The 25,173-nt window shown below is 33.8% G+C and overlaps 1 protein-coding gene across 1 annotated transcript in view; it reads left to right on the plus strand.

The window, feature by feature from the left end:
- Nucleotides 1–25,173, plus strand: part of LOC114333519 (leucine-rich repeat-containing protein 24-like) — a 264,133-nt gene that overhangs the window by 183,366 nt on the left and 55,594 nt on the right. The window contains exons 3-4 of the mRNA XM_028283404.2: nucleotides 309–1,693; nucleotides 8,219–8,384. Of these exons, the coding sequence (XP_028139205.2) occupies nucleotides 374–1,693; nucleotides 8,219–8,384 (1,486 nt within the window). The 5' untranslated portion in view covers nucleotides 309–373. The remainder of the gene's footprint in view (nucleotides 1–308; nucleotides 1,694–8,218; nucleotides 8,385–25,173) is intronic.

The raw sequence follows: 25,173 nt of genomic DNA on the forward strand, positions 1-25,173 counted from the left end.
AAGTATGAAAAGGATACGTCGAATAGCTTTAAAATGCTGAGCAAAAATAGTTTTTAAATTTTTAGGTAAAACACCCTGTAACTCAGTAAGGAACCACATTTTATTTAAGTGTTTTAGGTTAAATCTTCGTATTTCCTGCTAAGCTTTCTCCAGTTACTATATGGACAATTATTAATGAAACACCCTGTATAAACAGCAAATATTTAATACTTAAATAACAGACTCAAAAAATGATTTGTGAATTCTGTAACTTAAACTTTAGAACCTTAGTAACCGGACTATTGCCCTAATTATATGTTTTGTTTCAGGACATAGGAGATGAAAGTCGGTAGAGAGAGAGAGCCACCGCCCCAACAACATAATACTATTCAAAATGCAAATATCAACCCGAATGTATCTGATCTTATTCCTGCAACTTATCAAAGAAGCGGTCGGCTGTCCAACATACTGCGCTTGCATCTGGAAAAACGGAAAACAAACAGTTGAATGTAAAAAGAAAAATCTTTTAGAAATTCCAGAAGGTCTGGATCCCTCGACGCAAGTTTTAGACTTCTCCGGAAATAAAATAGGAAGTCTTTATAAAGACATGTTTCATAAAAAGCAGCTGGTCAATCTGCAGCGTCTTTTTTTATCGAATTCTTTAATAAAATCAGTCGATAAAAGCGCGTTCGAAGGCTTGACGAATTTAGTAGAACTGGATTTATCAAGTAATTTAATAGATACAATTCCAAGTGAAGCATTTATACGATGTCCTTCTCTAATGAAATTGACTCTAACATCGAACCCCATTACAGCCCTTAAGAAAAGAAGTTTTGAGCACTTAACGCAACTCAATACTCTCGAGCTCAGTGACTGTAATATATCCGAAATAGAAGAAGGAGCTTTTCAAGGGCTTCACAGTTTGGAGTGGTTACATTTACGAGGTAACCGTTTAAAAACAATAGCGGGTCGTAGGACGCTTCCTGAATATGTAAAAGGAATCGAATTGGAGAAAAATTCTTGGGAATGCGACTGCCATATTCAGGATCTCGCGCGGTGGTTAAAGGACTTTAAGAGTTTACTTTCCGTGGAGCCTGTCTGTCAGGGGCCCTCGCGTCTAGCAAGTCGCTCTATTCGATCGATACCGATCGCTGAGCTCGCTTGTCTTCCAACTATCACGCCTACTTCGTTTTATTTGGAATTGGGAGAAGGAAAGAACGTTTCGCTGACGTGTCACATACACGCGATACCGGAAGCCACTGTGTCGTGGTGGTTTCAAGGAGAGATGCTGCAGAACGACACCATGGTAGCACCAGGAATTCACTTGATATATTACGTCGAGGAAGGCACTGAAAACAAACGGAGCGAACTATTTATTTACAACGCCAATGCTGATGATAATGGGACTTTTATTTGTAACGCCGAAAATACTGCAGGATCATCCCAAGCCAATTTCACCATCAGGATTATCCTTAAGGAAAATCCCATTGTAATAGAAGTGTTGTTTCCTTTCGAATATATTTTGATAGCCATCGTTGGTATTGCTGTGTTGGGTATATCTGTGTTATTAGCCTTGATAGCATTAATAATTAAGTGTCGACGGAATAATAAACGGCGGAAAAAGTTAAGTCAGACTGATGAGATGGTTATGCAGTACCAGCAGAACGGAAACAAGCTCGGAGATGGAGTCAAGAGTTTGTCAAATTCTCTTAAGGTAAGAAAATCTAAAGAATTTTATTATTTTTCTCTGTACGAGGGCCATTCGTAAAATAAAATTACCTACGTCGCTGAGAAAGAATGCGACGCGCTGGAAGAAATCTGGCAACACTGCTTTATACAACAACCGTCACTCTCTCTTACCCCACCAGTTTTGCCTTGCTGCATTGCTTAGTGTCAGCCTAGCAGCATTCGAAGTTAAATGCAATACGCGATACGTTTTTTTAAATGCAAAATGGATTTTACCTATTGTCATTCATCGTCCTTTATTCGAAATTTATTGACAAAAGTGCATACAATCTGTTCAAGTTTGAAAATGATGTAGAGGATTCAGTGAAGGTCGAACGAAAGGACTTCAGATTTATCGTGAATTTACTCTCGGCCTTCACTGAATCCTGAATAAACAGATATGCACCAGAAGGAGAATAGCCTCTTCAAGGTATGGAAGTCAAGTTAATAATGTGTGGGTACTGATCCTCCGTAAACGACGTAGGATGGAAGCTGCTGAATCGACTTCTGGTGACTTTGGTGGACATCTTCGTCGTATACTTCTTGGAGACCAATTAGATAAAAACATCAATTTGCATAAAAAAAAGATTCCTTTAGAGTCGTTTGGACTTTTTTTAGCAAATATGACTGAACGCTTGTGATTTGTATTAGGGGAAGTAGTAGGGGAGGAAAGTATGCTAAATGTGCAGTCACTCGAGCACTTTGGGGACCTATTGGGTTGTGAAGAGTAGGTCCTAAAACCAAAAAAAGTTAAGTAAAATTTTCCATTTTAGTGGGGACTTTCCATTTTAATTTAGTTTTCCATTTCCAACAATCGTTTTTTCTGATTATAGCGCCATTTATCCATAATTCGAAAAAAATTTTCAAATAAAAGTTACCTATTTTTACGTAAGGAATCCGAATCTGCAATAAGAAATGGAGCCTCCCATTTAAAATTTTAAAGTAACCCTCCGCGGGGATCGTGTTTGGTGCCATTCGATATATTTTTCAAACATATTAAATAAGTGTATTTTTCAGTTTTTCGATGTGATGTTCATTTCGCGAAATATCGCGGGATTTGTATTTAAAATTTTTATTTTACCCCCACCCCCTTGCGTGGGGAGTCGTGTTTGGTATCATTCGATAGATTTTTTTCAAATATTGAGAAAGTATTTTTTAGTTTTTAGATGTATCGTTCATTTCGCGAAATATTCGCTTTTTTCTTGTGAAACTTTGTGACTCACCCATTTCCTTACGCCCAACCCAAATCAGCTGTTTGAAATATACACTGTTTTGCATGTATGTACTTAACTTACCTTATCTTAATCTGACGATTTCGAAATTGTTTTTGATCCCCGTTAACGAACTCCCTTGTGTTTAGAGCCAATATATGGTAGAGGTACATCTACAGGGTACCAGGTTTCTCCCCATTTGATGATCTGACGCGCTCGAGTTACTGCAAAAATCCCCACTTGTGCTCCCCTACCATAGCGATGTTTTGGAATAAGCTGACACTTTATCTCTTGAATTATTGAACGTCAATATGACAGATTTTTAAGGAGAATTTCTAAATTTGATACGACAAGATTGTGAATTTTGAAAAAGCGATTAAATTTGAGTAAATCTCACATAGTGAGATAATGTGTGTGTTTTACGTTTCGGTAGTGTTAGCGTGTAGGGTGTGGGAACTCTGAGTTTAGATCCGTTTTTTATGTTGATATTTGCCCCCAGTGAAGACCTTGAGTTTTTTCTGAATGGCTTTATTATTTATTAGATTTGGTGGGTTGTAGAGAGGGTTATTAGATTTGGTGGGTCATGGAGTTCATCGCTTACACAAAATTTTTCTCTGTAAATATATCCATTATACAAATGGCGGTCGTTATTCAAACAATAATTTCTTGTGTATTTCAAATCATCCTACATAATCCTAACTGTATACAACAAAAAATATTTTAAGAGTTTGGAATAGAACTAACTCGACATAAATATAAAAGAAATTGCTACGTCTGGATTGCCTTTTTTATGCTTTGCCATGTCTGCCTAGTTATCGAATTGTAAAGCACCTAATATTTTCTCTCTCAAATCTTTTCTTACACAAAACCGCTATATATCTGTCTTCCATTTCCAGTTATTGCCAACATACGATCGTTATTTTTCCGCCGCCACACTAAAAGTGCTAACAATGGCTTGGTTCTAAGGTGTCAGTGTCTCGATAATGCTATCGATAAAAAGCGACGTATTTTTTAATATATCGACGTTTGTGTATTAAACAGATTAATAGAAAATAACGCATTATATACTATAGTAAGGGGAAAAATTTTGGAATAAATTTATTTTTTTGAGAATGGACGATTTTGAAAACAAATCTCAAAACAGCTTGATTTTTATTTTTAAATTATGACGTATGGCATAATAGATCATACTAGTGACGTTATCCATTTGGTAGTGACGACGTAATCGATGATATTTTTAAATCAGAAAAGGCATGGTGTGCTAGCTAACGTTAACATAATTATTTATGCAGGGTGGCTCGCCCCATGCCTGCTCAATTACTTGTAATTGTTCAATTCTATTCTCAGGCCTAAGGTTTCAATCATTCAATATCTATTTCGAATATGGGTTTAAGAGGTGGACTTGTGGCTATAATATATTTTTCCTAGTGTAGAATACTAAGCTAAGAATCTATGTATTAAGCAAAACGTGTTTTATACCATCTCTGACAGTATAAAAGACAGAACGGAAACCCATTTGATTATTCCTTGTGTACTGAACGGAGAATAAACATCCAGTATAATGGGTAAGTTAAAAGTATTCCGACCATATTCCGAAACCGTCCGAACTCCGTCGTCTTGGCGAGTTAAGCGAATTCGACAAGTCACAACCCCATCCTAAGCTACGGGAGCTGAGCATAGATCCTGTCATTTCCTGTCCTTCTGGCGAGATGAGCGAGATTTCTTCTCCTAATACATGTATTTCGCGTTAATAAATAAATGGTATTCCTAGTCGAATCGATCGTCGTTTAGTATCATTCATTCATGTATCAAATATCGTCACATCGACCCAATATTTACGAAAGTCCGATATGTAGATTGTAAATATATTTTAATAAAAAATTTAACAGGTAATTAACGCTAATTACTTTATCGTTTGTATGATGTGCAGACATGGATTCTTAATAAACAATGTCTCAACAGATTGGAAGCATTTGAAATGTGGACATATCGAAGAATGCTGAGAATCTCCTGGACAGACATAATATCTAATGAAGAAGTGAAGAAGTACTAAGAAGAATATAGAACAGCAGGGAGATACTGGATTCCATCAAAATAAGGAAACTGCAATACTTGGGTCATATAACACGCGGTGACATATATATGAACTCCTAAAATTAATGATACAGGGAAATATTCAAGGAAGGGCAGCATAGACAGAAGAAAAATATCCTGGCTGAGAAATCTTAGAGAAGGGTTTGGATGCAGCTCAATTGAACTTTTTATGGCTATAGTGTCAAAAGTTTGAATAGCAATAAAGATTGCCAACCTTCGTCGTGGACATGGCATGTAAAGGAGAAGACCTTATCTTTTGTTTGTTTGGTTTTAAAATAAATGTTTTATAAAATCAAATCCTGTCTTCGAATGAATTTGTTACCCGAGATCATCACATACTCCACGGAAGAACAATAACATGAGTTTCTTTCAACCATTCTCGAACAATTCTCATATACACTGGGCAATAATCTCCCCTGTGATGTATCAAACACGTTATAAATAACATTGACGTTATCCTGCATTTACGTTAAATTCTACAAATTGATGTGATGTATGACAGATAACGTTTCTCAAAAGCGTTATCTGGTAATATAACATGTTCATTTTAACGGGACCTATTTAACCTCTTGTTATAAAATAACGTGTAGTATAAAGTATAAATAAATATAACAATTTAGTCTGGACAATTTAGTCCAGAATTTTGCCAGATTGTAAACGTCGGGTTATTAAAATAATTATTATATGATGCTATTAGAAGGTTTGTTAAAGATATTTTTTAGAAATAGTGTATTATTTTTTGAGGTTATGTTATTTGTAAACAAAAACATTTTATTCATATACTTAAATTAAGAAAACATACAGACTATAGAGACCAGTTTGGCTAGATTGGGTAAATCCATTTGTATGTTCGTTTTGTAGTTTATTTCAATCCTTGTTGAGCCATTTTATAACATATAACAACACGACAAGCAAAAATTAAATAACAAATAACATATTGTGCATGTTGGAACACCTCACGGACCGAGGACCGGAATTTCAAATAACATCTTGAGTCATCGTGGTCTTGGTTTTGGAACAATGCAAGTGCCAGGCCAGATGTGCGACTGCGATGAATAAGATGCGTACTTCGTTGCACGCTGCATGTTTATGTCTGTCTTCCTCTAACGTATTCAATTTCTGTATACTGTTATTCTTGTCGCGCAAGACGATACTATCGTTTTGAAAATTATCATGCTGGATAACGTGCACGTTAAAAACATGATACATCACATCTAATTTTTGGCAACACGTTATACAGGCTGTTATACTCAAACGTTATCTTAACATAACGTGTACACGTTATTTATAATGGGTTTGTTACATCACAGGGCTGATTATCAGTTTTTTTATTTTAATTCTTCTACGTGCAGTGCGAATGCTGCCAGGAATGCTATCTCTTTTCGGGCTGTGGCAAAACGAGCTTCTCTTATAATCTACTAACACCTCATCTTGTTGCTCTTTGGATATGTCCTGTTCTGTTGAACCAGGCAACCGAGATACAGAATGAAGATCATCCCATTTTTGTTTGATTTTCCATGTGCACTTATGGCTCATGTTCAAATCTGCATCAACGAATTATTTTAATGATATAACTTAATAGTTTTTTACGCATCATTCAAATGCATTCTAGTCATTTTAAAAGTGTTTAATAGCTTTCGTAACAGATCAACCCTTACGCGGCGCCTCTGAAGGGTGAACTGTGATATTATGATTTTCAACCACCAACACATTGGCATCTCGAGAGCCCGATATATGTTCCAGTGCCCTAATTTGGTTGGTCCAAATGTTTTGTTTATATTTTAAGGTTTGTAGATATAAATAGAACAGAAAGACAGTATTAGTATTTTTATGTTGACGTTCGACCTTTGTACAAGAAACACGAAATGCACATAAATATCCAAACATAGTATTTTTTATTATTAATCCTAAAGCCCTGAGATTAATTATTAGTAACATCGTTTTATACAGTGCGCTGGAATAAGTGTTACCCCTCCCTATTAACTTCTTTATTTTTAGCATAAAAGCAAAACGCTCGGACAGCTCGATTTTTAAAACAATCATAGCATATTATAGAATCAATGTTTCGAAATTTACGCGATCCTTCTTCAGGTGACAGGCATAACTTAGATTTTTTTAAGTGGGAAAATACATCATGTGACACCTCATTCAAAAGCTTTTGAAATACTGTTTACAAAAATGTGTAATAGTTGAATCCTTTTTGAGAGCGTAGGCGCAAAATTTCGGTCGAATTTTTTTTCAATGTATTCATTTTTTTTCGAATCCTGAGAAAATTAATAAGTATATTTGAGAAATTTAAACGCAGAATGAAATATTACAGTATTATCAAGGGTGGACAGTCCCTGAGAACTTCTATAATAATTATTTTGATAAGTCACAGTGGTTAAAAAAAGAAAAAATTTAGTCTGATTTTTAATTTCAAATAAATCATTCAAAAAAAATTTTTGTTTATTCTAAGGGACTTTAAGCCCTCGGCGATAATGTAGTCTTTCATTCTGCGTTTAAATTTTTCAAAAATACTTTTTAATTTTCTCAGGATTTGAAAAAAATTAATGCGTTTAAAAATAATTGGAACGAAATTTTGCGTCTACGCTCTTAAAGAGGATTAAAATATTATACATTTTTGTAATCAGTATTTCAAAAGCTTTTAAATGAGGTGTCACATGATATACTTTCCCATTAAAAAAAAAAGTTGTGCCTCTCACAAAATACTATAATTATTTTAAAAATCGACCTATCCGAGCGTTTTACTTATGGGCTAAAAATAAATAACTATTCCAGCGCTAATATTTGGCTATCCAACGTATTGTATGTTGTACCTTTTATTTTATTTTCAATACGTGCAAAATTTTTAACAAACACTTTGATATTTTGCAAATCCGTATGACACTTCGATTTTACAGTATTACAATGTAAAAAATGAAGATTCAAACTATTTAGTGATCCCAGCTATACCATTCTAGATGTAAGAAGTTCTTATTAATTGAGAATAAAAATGAAAACAGGGAAATTATACAATAGAAATCTATGTTTATACTAATAAATCTTAAATCGCTTTCACTTTATTAAATTCATAACTTCATGAAACTTTAAAAACATAAGTTATTAAAAAGTGCTTAATGAAACCCCATTATGCAAATAATAACAAGAGGCTGTTTTTGCGGGGGATAAAATATTTAAAGCCTCCTAATTAGTATTTCCGATTTCAGCAAATAAACACTTCGAACCAAAACGATGAGTTGACAAATTTCGAGACCCAGTCATGCGAGCTGATGTCTAGCAGCACCCTCTCCCCTGTTCGAGATACTCGAGAAATTAGAAGCCCTGATTCCCTCCAGGCCATGCAACTTAAACAGAATCCTGATATAATTAATGGTATGTACAGATGTTGTTCTTTTAAAAGATAAATATGAGTTTTCTCGAATTTCCGTCGGTCTTTTAGGCCAGTAAGTGAACGCGAATTACGGTGATACCGTGTAATTTTCAGGGTCAAAATTACATGAAAATTTGGATTTAGGTTCCTCTTGCCCTTTACTTCATTATTGGAATTGAGTCAAGAGTGGCTTTTACTTGAGGGGTGAAAGCAACTCCTCCTTGGGGGCGAAAAAACATATGTTCAAGATAAGTTTAGAAATCGATAAATCGACTAATTGACAAAGTGAACACTTTTCTAGTTATTTGCGAGTGAAAATGTTCATTTTTGAAACAATAAACACGTTTTCAGACAGTTTATTTAATCGAAAAAAAAAATATTCTTAGCAAAAATGTAGTTCTGGTGTATTTGGTGTGAAATGGTGTATTTATGAATTCTGTAGACCCAGAAGAAACAAAGTTGTAGATAGCTCATGAAAAGTAGATTGTATAGCACATTATGTATATCTTACAATGCTCCAGTGGGTATTGGGACCGTGCAAGTTCGGAAGAGTGACACCTACTGTCATAAATAATTAGCACTTTTAGCACTTTTAATTATATTGGCCAATTATATTAGTTCTGGTTACTGGATAATTGTCAAGGCCATAGCCCAAAAGGGAAAAAGAAGAAAAAGTAAGATTGAGGTTATGTTACTTGTAACAGGTAAACGTTGTATGTAGTAAATAAAATTAATTATTAAAATGCAGTATTACAAGTTAAATACAATTAATTAAATTCACTTTAATAATTGCTTATCATATCAATATTTTGAAGCAACATTAATACTTAAAAGTAAACTTTTATGCTCAAAAATGCATAATTTGGGTTATGTCATTTACTTCTGCTTTATTATAAGTAATGGAAATCCACTTTTCTCTTTGTATTAATTTGTGCTGATAAGTTGAAAACGAATAGAACTTAAGTTGACAATTTTTTGTTGTATTTTTACAATTTATAACACAGCATTTGCGAAATCCCATTTTCTTCAATGACAGTAGGTACGTATTGGAGATGTTAAGTCACAATGACGACCTCTCGTGGATTTCGGCGGAACTAAAATTGAGGACTTTTTTCTTTTTATTGCATTGCTATAATATATTGTTATATTCCTAATTGATATAAGAAATAAAAGTTTATAATTATAAATTAAAGTCAAATTAAAATAAAGGTTTTCATTTTTCTCGACCACGGGCATGTAAATTTGGAACACCCTGTATAAAACAAATTATGTATAGGTAGATTTTAAGAGAGTGATTCGGAGAAGTGTTTACGAACCTCGGAAACAATACGACTAAAGTAAACAATTAGAGTGATGTGTACAAAGAAAGTGTTCGCGGAAGGATTTGTCATTAACCACCGCTAACTAATACTCTAGTGAATGAGATAATAGGTCATTAAATTTGTAAATGTTGTGTTAATGTAGAAAGTAAAATTGAAATGGGGAATATTATTTTTTCTTGAAATCCATTAAGATATTTAGAAAAAGGAAAGTTTTGTATTGATGAATACGGATAATTGAAAGTTGCTTGGGATTGGTTGATTTTTGAATGCTGGAAGGGGTAATTTGGAAGTAGGAGAATGGATGACAAATGTGAAGGCAGAATGTTTTGAGCGATCGAAAGGCGAAGTCCAGTGTTCGAGAAGAGTGTACAAAAAAGTGAAACGCCGGTATAGTTAGTTTGTTGTTGAAATTTAAAAAGTAAGATATCGTGGAACGAGTGTTAGGCCGAGTGGAGATAAGATATAACTCCTTGAGTCTAGAGTATCCCAGTTTTTGTTGAAGTGTTTGAAAAAGGTAGAACACGGCATCAGGAGAAGGCAGGAACGAGGGTGGTACGAGGCGTAGTTTGCAGAAAGGAGCAGAGGCTTTACTGGGAAGCTGGTACGAGTCGTTTGATCGCAACCGAAGATAGGAGGAAACGTGTTTTGTGTGAAGACATTGTCAAATCATCAGTAAAGGTCAGTATATTTTGTTATGACATGAATGTATGGTTTATGTATTAAATACCACATTGAAAATTGAGGCACACAATCATTATTAAAATTTTTTCATTAAACCTAAATCAATTTATCACTGATAAATCATAATAGTTCATTTTAAATAAAATAACTTTGGAGACAAAAAGAAATAAAATTCCCATGTTTGTAAATGTTATATTAAATAAAGATAGAAGATAAGATATAAGAAATATTAAGCATTGAATGCCATTTAGATAAAATAAACGATTTTATAATTTCTAATTGAAATTCATATGTGTGTATTATTTTACTCTCTTTTATCTATCCCGATTAGGAATCCACTGAGAAATATTTTGAAGCCACGAAAGTAAGTAATTGATATTATAATTTAGCCCTGAGATTGACACTATATTGGTATTTGATCTGTTTGATTAATGAGATAATCATTAATTAATTAATTAAAATAAATTACATCTGAGAACAGCATCAGATTTCAAAAATAAGATCACAACAATATACAAGCTGTACGCTCCCGAGGAAGCTGAAGCTGTTTTCACTTGAAGATCCTTTTTGTGGGGGATCATCCCATTCTGAGTTTGGTTTTACAATTGCTGGTGTGATTTCGCTGTTTCCACTACCTTTCTCCATTCTTCTCTCTCTCTCTGATTTTTCTTCCTATATTTCTAATTTCCATACTTCTTAAGTCTTCTTCCCCTTGTTGTCTCCATCTGAGTTAAGGCCTTCCTCTGGTTCTTGTACCTGGTGGTATTCATTCGGTTATAACTCTTAACGGATTGTTCTTCTCTCTTCTCATTATGTGTCCATAACATCTAATTCTCTGTGCTTTTATTGCTCTATGTCCTCTTGACCCATCCATTCTTGTATTCCGTGGTTCATCCATTGCCTTGCATCCTCTTCGTTTTCCCTATTTGGTCCCAGAATTTTTCTCATAATTTTTCTCTCAAAAACTTTCAGCTGCTCTTCTTCTCTTGCTGTTAATGTGAATGTCTCCAAAAGTACTATTGGTCTTATGGTCGTTTTGTAGATTTTCATTTTTGTATTTCGGCTTATCTTCTTATCTTTGAAAATTTTTTTATTTCTGTAGAGTGCTTTGTTTCCTGCTTGAATTCTTCTTTTCATATTTACACTTTCATTTCTTCTGTTGACTAATACTCCCAAATATTTGAATGTTTCAACCTCTTTGAAGCTGTGTGCGTCTATTGTCATTTCTGTCAGTTGCGTCTTCTTTTTTTACTTACATTCATGTATTTTGTTTTATTTTCATTTATTTCCAGTCCTCTCAGTTTGGATTCGTTTTCTATTTCTTGAAAGGTTTTCTTTAATGCATTTTTATCTGTTGCTGCTATGGTTATATCGTCCGCATTGCTATAATGGGGGTTTTTAATGTCAAATCGTCGTTAAAATCATTGTCAGTATTTTCGAAAATCAATATAATTAATAAATTTTAATACAAAAGATTTCATTAAAAGCTTACAAACCTTTTATCAAAATTTTTGTATGTTTGTATGTTGTGTTGCAGAATATTTGGAGTATATTTAGGACGAACACGTTCTTTTTGATTCTACTGATGCTTATAGATTAATCGATGGGACTCACAATGATTTTAACAACGATTTGACATTAAAAACCACCATTAGAGCAGGGCAATAGAAAGAAAAAGGCCTCAATTTTAGTTCCGTCGAAATCCAGGTCGTCATTGTGACTTCTCCAATATCAATATGACAATTTTAATTGACACCATGAATTACTTAAGAAATATACTAAGAAAGTTACAAAATTTCTATTGGTTTTACTATTGGTTTTTTACTCACAAATCGGTTAGTTTTTAACCCGCGAGTAGTCGCGCGGTGAGATAGAATCTCAATTTTTATCCTTTTTCGCGATAACTTGATGAAAAATTTTGCAATTTTGAAAAAATTTCGTAAGTGCCTCGAGGAAGGGTGTAGTAATGCGTAGGAATTTTTTTTTCTTCTTCTTCTTTTTGTGGAATTTATGGCTTTGGGGAGAGCCAATTAGCTTTAACCCGCGAGTAGTCCCGCCGTTAGATAGAATCTCACATTTCATCCTTTTTCGTAATACAGTAAAACCTGTCAGTAACGGCCACTAAAAATGAAAGAACTATTGGCCGATATAGAAAGGTGGCCGCTATTGTCAGTTTTTGTAGTCTACATATAATTGGTTTGGGAAATTTTTAAACTGGCCGTTAGGACAGGTGGCCGATGTTGGCAGGTGGCCTTTAACACAGGTTTTTTAATAAAATTGTTAGTAATATATATTTTCAATATAAAAAGTAGATAAAAATAGTACAAAATAAAAATTGGTTTTAAATTCGTATTTTGAGATAGAATCTCACACGCGACTATCGACGTTACAGAAGTGAGCGCGACTACTCCCGGGTTAAGCTATGAAATCCACAAAGAACCATTTTGTAGTATTTTTAAGGGCAATAAGACTATTTAAATAATTTTTAAACCTCTATTTTTGAAAGGGTTTTAGTCGAAAGGTCTTGAACTAGTCAATAATCACAAGTATAGTCGGTTCGCTAAACTCAGACGCAACTGGCTAGATATTTTAGTCGATAGTTTTTTTGTTTTTTGCCAATTTTGCAAAAATTGGCAAAATTACTAACTATTTAGTGATTATTAACTATTTAGTAATTATTTTTTGCCAACTTTACTAAAATTAGGAAAATTACCGACTAAAATATCTAGAAAGTTGCGTCTGAGTTTAGCGAACAGACTATATATGCAAGGTTTAAACAGCCATATATCTTAACCAATTTTTGTCTTACAGATATACAAAAAAAAACTAAAATGTTTAAAAAATTAAAACCTACATTTTTCTTATCATTAATACGTTCTAAGGTATTTTGAAAATAAGGCATTTTTTAAAATTAAAAATGTTTTTATTACTATAAAACCAAATTTTTTCAAAAATAAGCGTTCGAACCGGTCAAACTCACAGATCATATTATAAACAATACATCTATAAAGTGAATTGTACACCGGTACTGATTAATTTACTGTGGGATGCTAAGTAGGGGGAGATTTCACGATTTTTTTTACAAATGAGAATACTTTATTTTGAGACTTTATTTTGAAAAGACAAACATTACTTTGAGCGTAACTCGCTTAGTTTTGATGCTAGTAACTTAAAAATAAAGCTCCTTTTAAATACTTTTGATGAGTACAGTCGAACCCGCTTATTAGAGTACCGCTTATAGGAATATCCCGGTTTAAGGAATAAAATTTTGAGATCCCGGAACATTTCCATTTACTCCTTAATAAATTTAACCGTTTATAGTGATACGTTTTAGTAAAAGAATCCCGCTTTATCTAATAATCCTAAGTTACCAAAAACTTTTTAGGGACAATTTCCCACGAATTTTTATGTTTTCTGGTTTTATAGGACCTGTCGATAATATTTTATTACTTACTTTATTATGGGTACCAATTCTACCTTCTGCCAAACATTTACCGATCGTAAAGTAGGTACCTAATTTTTCAATTGTGTAAACATTCTTATTGCTCACTCACCGCCACGTCGTTGTCTGTCTAGATTTTTAACAGTTGGAAGTCATAAATAACCCTTTGTAATATAATAACCGCTGAAATTTTCTGGAAGGTAAAACCAATGTCAATTTTTTATTTACATATTATAATTTTAGAGCAACAAGTGACTAATATCGTTGATTGAGGTATTGGACCCATATTAATATTTCAATCAACGCTAATATCTTATGTAACAAAACGAATAGTCTCAGATTACCGATTATTTTTCCAGAAAAAAAGTAAGTCTGTTGGATATATGTTAATAAGAAAATATATATGTATACGTATATCTACATATTGCATACATTTCATACTTATTTGTGTAGGTATGCATGCACAGATAATGTAGTTTGGTGTTTTAATAAAATAAGTAATAGTTACACTAGGTACTGTATTATTGACATAAAAAGAAATAGAACCATATACATAATATATGTACATAACGTATGTATGTACATGTAAATACATACTATGTACATGTACATACAGTATGTACCTCTACAAAGTGTGTTGTACTATTACGACGTATATTCGGTACATATATTTCTGCTAGCCACCACTGATCGGTTATTAGAATATCCCGGTTATAGGAATATTTTTGCTTGGCACGAAGGCTATTCTAATAAGCGGGTTCGACTGTATTTTGAACACTTTTGATGAGTTTTCCCCAAAAAATTAACATACTTTTTGTGAGCTACAACTCTGCTTGTAGGGTAGTGGGTCCGTAGACTTCATAAATACAACATTTTATAAAAAAAAATTATTGGCCACATTTCTGATGTAAATATGGTTTTCGATAAAACAGTTACGTTTTGAGCTAGTTGCGAAAAACCCTTTTAAAATAGGATTTTTTGTTGAAAAATAATAAACAGTTTCATTCGCAAATAACTCGAAAAATATTGACTTAGTGAAAAAACTCTATAGAGCAAAAGTTGCTTAAAATTAGTCAATTTATCCATTTCCGAACTTATCTTTAACGTATGTTTTTTCACAGCAAATCCTTCGTGACGAGAAAAATTACACTCTGTAATGGTCATTTACCGGGCTATTAGGTATTGCAGTTAATGTATATTTTCAGAATTATTTATTATGCAGTAGACTGCAAAGTCTGGAGCTCATTTTCCGATAATTTGATTTAAACGAGAATGCTTACTGAGAGAATTAATTTGTGGTAAATACTTTTTGAACAGTTCTTTTTAGTGATAATAATTATAATACTTGGTGCATTAATGGAGTAAAGCAGTGTTTTTAAATCTTTTTGATTTTGCGACCCCTTTATAGGTTGAAATATTCGGGCGACCCTCTGGTGTCATAGAAAGCCAAAGAAATAATTTAATTAAAAACTACATACGTAAGATAATATTTTTTTCCTATTTTGGTACATTTTTTTATTCACGCGGGCCAAAAATTAAAGAGCAGCCAACATTTTGCTTTTCAGTTTGACGAATCTACAGGTAATTAACTAGTTTTGATGAATCTACAGGTGTTTATGACTGTGCACAGTTTGCAGTATTTGTGAGCTTTGAAGCAGATGACAATATCATGGGAAAAATCTTATTTTGCAAAGCATTTCCTGCAAACAGTATACTGGCCAGGTTTGTACGATATGTTTTTAGAAAGCACTTGCAACTTTTTGCACTTGGAAAAATATATTTTTCCAAGCTTATATCGCTATTTGTAGCGATCGCGTTAAAGCTATGAATGGCAAAAATAGCGGACTCATTGCAAAATAAAATCGATAATGCCAAACATATCCTGAACATACTGCTTTCTTCATAGACAGGCTCTAATGTAGTACCTTCTGATATAAATAACGTGCTCAAGGAGGGTATAAAAATTGTAAATTCTATCAAAGGTAAAGCTTTGCAAACCCGGCTATTTAGAATCGTTTGTGAAGATATGGACTCGCTTCATCAAAATCTCCTTTATCACACAGCGGTCAGTTGGCTATCCAAAAGAAAGGGGTTGACAAGAGTTCTGGAACTGAGAGCTGAATAATTGTTTTTCTGACTCTATTAGCTCTTGAAATTAGCATTTTGGCAGATATTTTTCGCCACCTTAACAATTTGAACAAGAACCTTCAAGGAAGAGAAGAGAATATTTTAACAACTAAAGATAAAGTAAAAGCATTTCACGCAAAACTTCGTTTATGGTCAACCTCTCTGCAAAACAAAATGTTTGAGTCTTTTCCATGTGTTCAGAAGATTGATGAAGATAATGCAACAGACCAAAGTTTTGCAGTATCGGCTCACATTCCTTGCATTATACAGAGCTTGCATAATTTACAAAAGCAACTTTTGACATACTTTCCAGAGTTGCACTCTGAAGCTGACAATAGGCGTAGATGGATTATAAACCCTTTGTTGGACACATCAATAGATCTTACTGATGTCAACAAAAAAAAAATGAAAGAATGTCTTCTAGATTTAACTGCTGATGGCATGCTTCTTGTCGAAGAACACCAAAATAAGATTAGTACGTGCCTTAATTTTTCCCATACAACATGGGAAAACATGAAAACATGGACAATGAAATCGGACGACAGAAAAAGGATTGACGCCTTTGAAATGTGTTGCTGAAGAAGAATGCTTCGGATCTTATGGACGGAACACAGAACAAATCACTCAATCCTCTAGGAGCTTAATATTCAGACTAGACTTTTCCTCTATTTGCCTCTCCACCGTCTTGAAATTTTTTGGCCATATTGCAAGAAGAAGTGATGATAATCTTGAGAGACTTATAATTTCGGGAAACGTTGAAGGGCGCAGAAGTAGAGGTCGCTCACCTACTCGATGGACGGATCAAGTACAGAAAGCCAGCGGAAATACATCCTCTGAATCCATGAGGGAAGCTCAGGACAGGAGCCGATAGAAAGAGATAGTTGCTCGTATTATAGGGAATCACGACACTCAGCAATGAGGAAACGACTGAGGAGGAGGAGGCATGCTTTAAATGGAATTTTATTTGTGTCGACGTATTTTGGATAAAAATAAAACACCAATACATAGAGTTGGCAAGTTAAACTCTTAAATTATTTGTGCAATTCGCGACTTCACACTTATGTGAACTGACATTTTCTTCAATGGTAGACATTAAAGCTAAAAAGAGAATAAATATACTGCAATTAGAAAATTATTTGATTAGTAACCTTTCAAAAATAGTACTACAATTTGATAACCTTTTGAAAAATAAACAAGCACATCCTTCCCACTAAAATTTTGTTGTAAGATCCTCAACTTTTTCTTTCAGTCGACGACACCCCTGGGGGTCACGACCCACAGCTCGAAAAACACTGGAGTGAAGCAACTGAGCCATTTAGAAATAATCGCATTAAATATAAAGGTTATTAGCGTGCATAAAAATATATAGAGTGGACCAAAATCTGAAAACGCGATACACGTGAAAATTTGAAAGTTGATGTTTGTAGCGTCGCCAGATTTACCATTTTTCTGAGATCAGTAGTCACTTCGGTTTTTTAAATACAACAACCTCTATATTGTACTTCTAATGAAATTCACACTTAATATTAATTCAACCGAATACAATAGGTACCCTCAATTTTATGTAGTCAGGAACATCGGAACGAAGGCATAAAAGTCAATGGAGAATTGACAAATTATATCCCATATGCGGATGATATACTTGTACTTGCCAGTAATATCAGTGAACTTTAGCATCCTATGGTTAGGGTACAAAGAGCGAGTGAAGAAAGAGTACTAACTTCAAAATAAGTAAAACAAAATTAAATCAGCAAAACTCAAAAACCTGCCAAACTTTAATTCAACACCTTGGCTCGTATATTATACCTTGAAACAGTCGTCAACTCGAAATGGGATCAAACAACCGAAATACGATCTAGAATTAAAAAGGCCAGAGCAACATTTAATAGCATGAGAAATATAGTCGCCCATTGCGAAATATCTCTCCCACTAAAAATACGGCTACTAAAATTAGTATAGCATAGTTGATCCAAAAGATGGCATAACCCAGACATCCAAAGTGAAAGTTTTCCTTCAACACCAAATTGTTCTATATGGTCCACACAATGTCCAGAAAAAAGTCACACCATTTGGAGCGTCGGGTTTGGGGGGGAGAGGGGGAGAAATCGGTAAATTCGTAGTTTGTTACGTTTTTCGTCAATATTTCTAAAACTATGCGGTTTAGCATGAACAACCTTCTATACAAAATTGTTCTACATTAATTTGAAATAAAAAAGGCCCTATTCATAATCTTTCTAAAATGCATAGTTCCAAAGTTACGGAGGTAGTATAATATAACTGGTCCAAAAAAAGGCCTAACCCAAACATCCAAAGTAAAAGTTTTCCTCCAACACCAAATTGTTCTGTATGGTCCACATATTGTTCAGTAAAATGTTACACCATTTTGAGCGTCCGGTTTGGGGGGCCGATGGGGGAGAAGTCGGTAAATTAGTAGTTTTTTAAGTTTTTTGTCAATATTTCTAAAACTATGCTTTAGTGTAAACAATGTTATATACAAAAATGTTCTACATGGAATTTAAAACAAAAAATCTTGTATACATAATTGTTATAACATCAACGGTTCCAGAGTTACGAAGGGTGAAAAGTCGAGGTTTTCGATACTTTTTATATTTTTTGGGCAATGTATGGTGTAACTATACCAAAAACCCAGACATCCAAAATGAAAGTTATCCTCCAACACCAAATTGTTCTATATGGTTCAAATAATGTTCAGAAAAAGTCACACCATTTTGAACGTCGGATTTGGGGGGAGAAATCGGTAAATATAGAAAGTATCGAAAATCTCCACATTTTACCCTCCGTAACTCTGGAAGCGTTGATTTTATAACAATTATGTATAGAACCTTTTTTGTTTTAAATTTTATGTAGAACATTGTTCTATAGAACATTCTTTACGCTAAAGCATAATTTTAGAAACATTGACGAAAAACGTAAAAAAACTACTAATTTACCGACTTCTCCCCCATCTCCCCCCCAAACCGGACGCTCAAAATGGTGTAACTTTTTACTAAACAATATGTGGACCATATAGAACAATTTGGTGTTGAAGGAAAAATTTAACTTTGGATGTCTGGGTTAGGCCTTTTTTGGACCAATTATACTATACTACCTCCGTAACTTTGGAACCGTTCATTTTTGAAGGGTTATGCATAGGGCCTTTTTTATTTTAAATTTAATGTAGAGAGGGTTGTTCATGCTAAACCGCATAGTTTTAGAAATATTGATGAAAAACGTAAAAATGGTGTGACTTTTTTCTGAACATTATATGGACCATATAGAACAATTTGGTGTTGGAGGATAACTTTCACTTTGGATGTCTGGGTTTGGGTCTAACTATACCCTACTAAATGTATTTCCAGTCTTTCTGTATGGCGCAGAGACCTGGACAATAACGGAAACATTAATGAGGAAGCTAGAGGCATTCGAAATGTGGGTGTACCGACGTATGCTCAAAATATCCTGGACAACTCACAATATCCTGGACAACTCACACCACCAACGTAGAGGTATTGCGCCGAATGGAAAAACCAAAACAAATCCCTTTTATAAAACCCGCGAGTAGTCGCGCGGTGAGATAGAATCTCAATTTTTATCCTTTTTCGCGATAACTTGATGAAAAATTTTGCAATTTTGAAAAAATTTCGTAAGTGCCTCGAGGAAGGGTGTAGTAATGGGTAGGAATTTTTTTCTTCTTCTTCTTTTTGTGGAATTTATGGCTTTGGGGAGAGCCAATTAGCTTTAACCTGCGAGTAGTCGCTCCGTTAGATAGAATCTCACATTTCATCCTTTTTCCTAATACAGTAAAACCTGTCAGTAACGGCCACTAAAAATGAAAGAACTATTGGCCGATATAGAAAGGAGGCCGCTATTGCCAGTTTTTGTAGTCTACATATAATTGGTTTGGGAAATTTTTTAACTGGCCGTTAGGACAGGTGGCCGATGTTGGCAGGTGGCCGTTAACACAGGTTTTACTGTACAGTAAAATTTGTCAGTAACGGCCACTAAAAATAAAAGAACTATTGGTCGATATAGAAAGGTGGACGGTATTGCCAGTTTTTGTAGTCTACATATAATTGGTTTGGGAAATTTTTAAACTGGCCGTTAGGACAAGTGGCCGATGTTGGTAGGTGGCCGTTAACACAGGTTTTTTTAATAAAATTGTTAGAAATATATATTTTCAATATAAAAAGTAGATAAAAATAGTACAAAATAAAAATTTGTTTTAAATTCGTATTTTGAGATAGAATCTCACACGCGACTATCGACGTTACAGAAGTGAGCGCGACTACTCCCGGGTTAAGAAACAGAAACTTGAATACCTCGGTCATATTATGAGACATTCTAAATATTATAAACTCCAACTGATAATACAGGGTAAACTAGAGAACAAACCCACACCCAGAAGAAGAAGACTTCAATGGCTTCAAAACTTACGCCAATAGTTTACACTAACATCGATCTAGTTATTCAGAAATGCCGCAAACAAAATTAAAATTGCTATGATGATAACCAACATCCGCAACGGATAAGGCACATCAAGAAGAAGACAGGAACATCTTAAAAATTTTAGCAAAAGCCTAGAAACTCATAATATAGCATTGTGATATTATTTTATATTAATTTAGTTTCACCTGCTAATGATTTATTAGAAATGATAAATCGTATTTCCTTCCATATCATTTGCGTCTCTTTTGTAATATTTTTCACCTACTCGTGCACAAAAGATATTTGTATTTTCACAAATCGCCTGATCGGTTGCCAACTGAAATATATGAAAACATGTGTCATCGTCAATTTGAATCTCCCTTTTTGGAGTTTCCTCTTTCATTGCGGAAGTGCTTTCGCGACATACATTCGAAGTAGAGAAGAAGATATGACGTGATCTTGACATGGCTTTTGTTCTTAACGATTTTTTATTTTTACAATTATTTTATCGGAGAGTTTTATTTGTTTCTACAAAATGTAGCATGTCTATCAAGATTATATTGGAATAACAAATAAAATAAGGATATACTCTGTTTTGGAAAAAATCGTCCGTTTTTAAACGCTTTTCTTTAGTTCAATCGTTTGGGTCAAATCTTTAGACGTTAATTTGACTGCCTTTTCTTCAATGCAAATGAATGAAAATTTGCAGAGATATGCAATAGCGGGAACAATACCCGAATAGTCAATAAAAAAAATTTTATATTTATTAATTGTTTAAATAAAAAACGATTTTAATGGAAAATGCTTAAATTCTCTTGTTTTTCCCAATTTAGAAACTTGAAACTTTTACAGATTATAGCTAATTATATGAGCTATACATAATTTCACTTTTTACGTTAATTTTTTACGTTATGCTTTATAAATAAACAATACAGTTTCAAATTTTTTGCCGATTCCGACTACTTTCCATGTTTGTTCATCATGTTTTTAAGCGTCCTAAGCGGCGACGATTTTGAACGATAAATATCTTTGTTTATATAAACTTCGGAGTTTGTTTGCGTCAAATTTTAATATGATACGAAACAAAACTTTAACCAAAACACCAATTCAAAAAATTCGTGTTTTTAACGTAGTCTTAGAAAAACCAAACGTAGAGACGTTTCGTGCAATAATTAACATTAGAATTCGTAATTAACAGCGATAAATTAACGGGGTCTACATCGTGCAATAGTAAAGCATTAGAAGAGATGGAAAGACTGCGAAAACTGTAATAGGCGTAAATAATGATTTTGGTTTAAGAAATGTATGAAGAAATTACAGAAAATGTACAATGTATGAATCAAGTGCTGAAATAAATGCAAAAAATGTGTCTATCATATACATCCTTTATTTAAACATGACGATATATTTTAATGTTTGAAAAGTGTAAGACTACAAAGGAAAAAAATTAAAGAATTAAAAAAAAATTCAGAAACGCTTTTCTTTAGTTACGAGTGAATAAAATTAAAAGTATTATAAAAAAATCAACTAAAAAGCAAAAAATAAAAAAAAAATTCAAACTCGAGGGATTATTCGAAAAAAAATGTTAGACATATTAAATTGTACAAAAATCTCCCACATTCGTTAAAAAATTGAAAAAATCTAACACATTCGTAAAAGAAAAGCGTGAAGCGCGAAAAGTAAAAAGGATCTATCCTCAAACCGTTTATTCAATGAAGACGCGCCCCCTGCACTTCTTTAACAAATGTGTTAGATTTTTTAAATTTTTTAACGAATCTGTAAGATTTTTGTATATTTAATCTGTCCAACATTTTTTTTTCGAATAATCCTTCGAGTTTGATTTTTTTTTGTATTAAGTATCTTGTAATTTCGGTCAAATTTTTATTTCTATGTTGCTGCAGTATTTTTTGTTACTAAATAATATTACGAACATCTTGACCTCTCATGCTTCTCTTAGTGATTTACATGCAGTTTCTTGTGTAAGGATGTAAGGAGTAGAAGCAACAAAGTCAGTGAAAGTAAAAATGTTCAGAATAAATGTACATTACCATTTTCTTAACCAGAGTTTACGATCAGGGTATCCTTTCTATACTTACGTATGGTTCAGAAGCGTGGACACTACTAAGGTCAATATGGATAAAATAGTAAAGGAACAAAGAGCGATGGAAAGATCATTGCTCTAGTGAGGCTTATAGACAAAAAAAAGTAAATGGAGTAGAAGCAAAACCAAAATAAAAGACGCAGGAGAACATGCTGCCAAATTAAAATGGAGCTTCGCAGGACACAATGCCCGACTGAACCATAAAAAATGGAACTAAAACACACAAGAATGAGAATGAAGACCGTGGTTAGGTAGGAGAAGCAAAGGAAGGCCGCACATGAGATGGGCTAATCACATTAAGAAGATTGGTAGATACAACTGGAAACCAGTGGCGTAAAATCGAAGACACTGGATTGAATCACTTGATTGAACACTGAAGTCAACAGAGGTGTTAGACAGGGATGCGTGTTGTCTCCATTGTTTTTCAATCTGTACATCGAAACTATTTTTAAGAAAGCAATATCAGAGGAAGAACAGGGTATATCAAAAAACGAAAAAATCAAGAAAACCAAATTCATGATTATTTCTAAGCAACACACAGTAGGAAGGCTAGACATTGAGGGGAAACAAGTAGAAAGAGTGAATAACTACAAATACCTGGGAACCTAGGTAACATAAAACAACGACCATGGTAGAGAAATCAGGAGACACATCGAAATTGCAAGAAAAGCGTTTATGAAAATGAAAAAAATATTTGTTAATCGAGATCTTTCTCTGGAGCTGAGAATAAAAGCCTTAAGATACAAGGTGTTCTCGACTTTGTCGTATGGAATGGAAAGCTGGACACTGAAAGTAGACAACATAAAGAAGTTGGTGGAAATTTGAGATGTGGTGCAATAGAAGGATTTTGAAAATACCATGGATCTAACGAGTTACGAATGCAGAAATATTAAGAAGGCTACAAAAGGATTGCGAGGTGATAAATAACATCAAAACAAGAAAGCATGAATATTTTGACCACATCACTAGAAATGTGAAATATGAGATATTAAGGCTCATAATGCAGGTAGTCCTGTCGCCAGGGGGGGTACAACGGCCTCCTTAATTCAGATGGACTTACCCAAGTTTGTTTTATATACTTTGACCCGTAGAATACGAATTTTTTGGGTAACAGTTGATCCGGATGTCGATAAGATTGTTATAGACAAAGAACTTGAGGAATTACATAACAGCGATTTCTCGCAAAACAAAACATCTTTTTGTATTTTTTGGGTCATTTTAAGCAAAAAATATTCCTACAAGTTTTTTCGTAGAATGCATAGTTTTCAAGATAACCGCGGTTGAACTTTCAAAAGATCGAAAAATTGCAATTTTTGGACCCGAATAACTTTGGATTAAAAAATAAAGTAGCAATTTTGCTTACCGCATTTGAAAGTTTAAGTCAAATTATACCGGTTTTGATTATTTGCATTGCTAAAAATTAATTTTTTTATTGTTAAACCAATCTATAAACACATAGTGTTTCCCGTGCATAATACATGCGTTTTAACGCATGCTACGTAGAAATTGCCTCGCTTGCACTTGTAGCTACTCTACCTACTCGTTCGATTTTAAATGGGAGATCATTGAAAACATCACTCACATACTAGGTGTTTATAGCTTTGTTTAACAATAGAATAATAAATTTTTAGCAATGCAAATAATCAAAACCGATATAATTTGACTTAAACTTTCAAATGCGGTAAGCAGAATTGCTACTTTATTTTTTAATCAAAAGTTATTCGGGTTCAAAAATTACATTTTTCGATTTTTTGAAAGTTCAACCGCGGTTATCTCGAAAACTTTGCATTCTACGAAAAAACTTGTAGGAATATTTTTTGCTTAAAATGACCCAAAAATTACAAAAATATGTTTTGTTTTGCGAGAAATCGCTATTATGTAATTCCTCAAGTTCTTTGTCTATAACAATCTTATCGATATCCGGATCAACTGTTACCCAAAAAATTCGTATTCTGCGGGTCAAAATATATAAAAAAAACTTGGGTAAGTCCATCTGAATTAAGGAGGCCGTTGTACCCCCCCTGGCGACAGGACTAAGGGCAAATTAAAGGGAAAATATCCATAGGTAGAAGAAGGATTTCCTGGCTGAGAAATTTAGGAGAGTGGTATAGTTGCAGCTCAATAGATCTTTTCAGAGCCGGCGCCAATAAGGTACGAATAGCTGTGATGATATCCAACCTCCGATAGGAGAAGGAACTACAAGAAGAAGAAGAAGAAGAACTTTACCACAGGTCTTTTGAAGGTGTTAGATGTAGTCTTCATACTCACTGAAGGGATAAGGCCGTTTTTGCCAAAATGTGTCTCGATTATGCGTCAAAGTTTCTATTTCAAAGGGGCTAGACCATCTTCTTTGATTATTACCAAAGTTCCGATTTCAAAGTGTTGCTGAAACTTTTCTTTCAGCTTTATTCTTTGGTCCTAGATCCATTCCTAGTCCAAAAATGTCGGTGTAGTTGTTGAATTTGTTTATAACGAGAAAGTCTGTTTTCCTTGTTCCTATCTGTATTGGTTAGGGACCCTGTAGACCTAGCTCTGGACCTACCTTGTATAGATTTGTTAAAGGTAGTGCCATTTTTGTTAATCCGGGATTATTTAAGTTTTCTAGAGCAAGGTTAATTATAAAACACGGTAGACTATCACCCTGTTTTAGTCCATTTTTGCAATGGAAGGGTTTTGAAAGTTCATTCTGGATT

Source organism: Diabrotica virgifera, chromosome 1 (assembly GCF_917563875.1).
Source record: "Diabrotica virgifera virgifera chromosome 1, PGI_DIABVI_V3a".
NCBI classification, from domain to species: Eukaryota; Metazoa; Arthropoda; class Insecta; order Coleoptera; family Chrysomelidae; genus Diabrotica; species Diabrotica virgifera.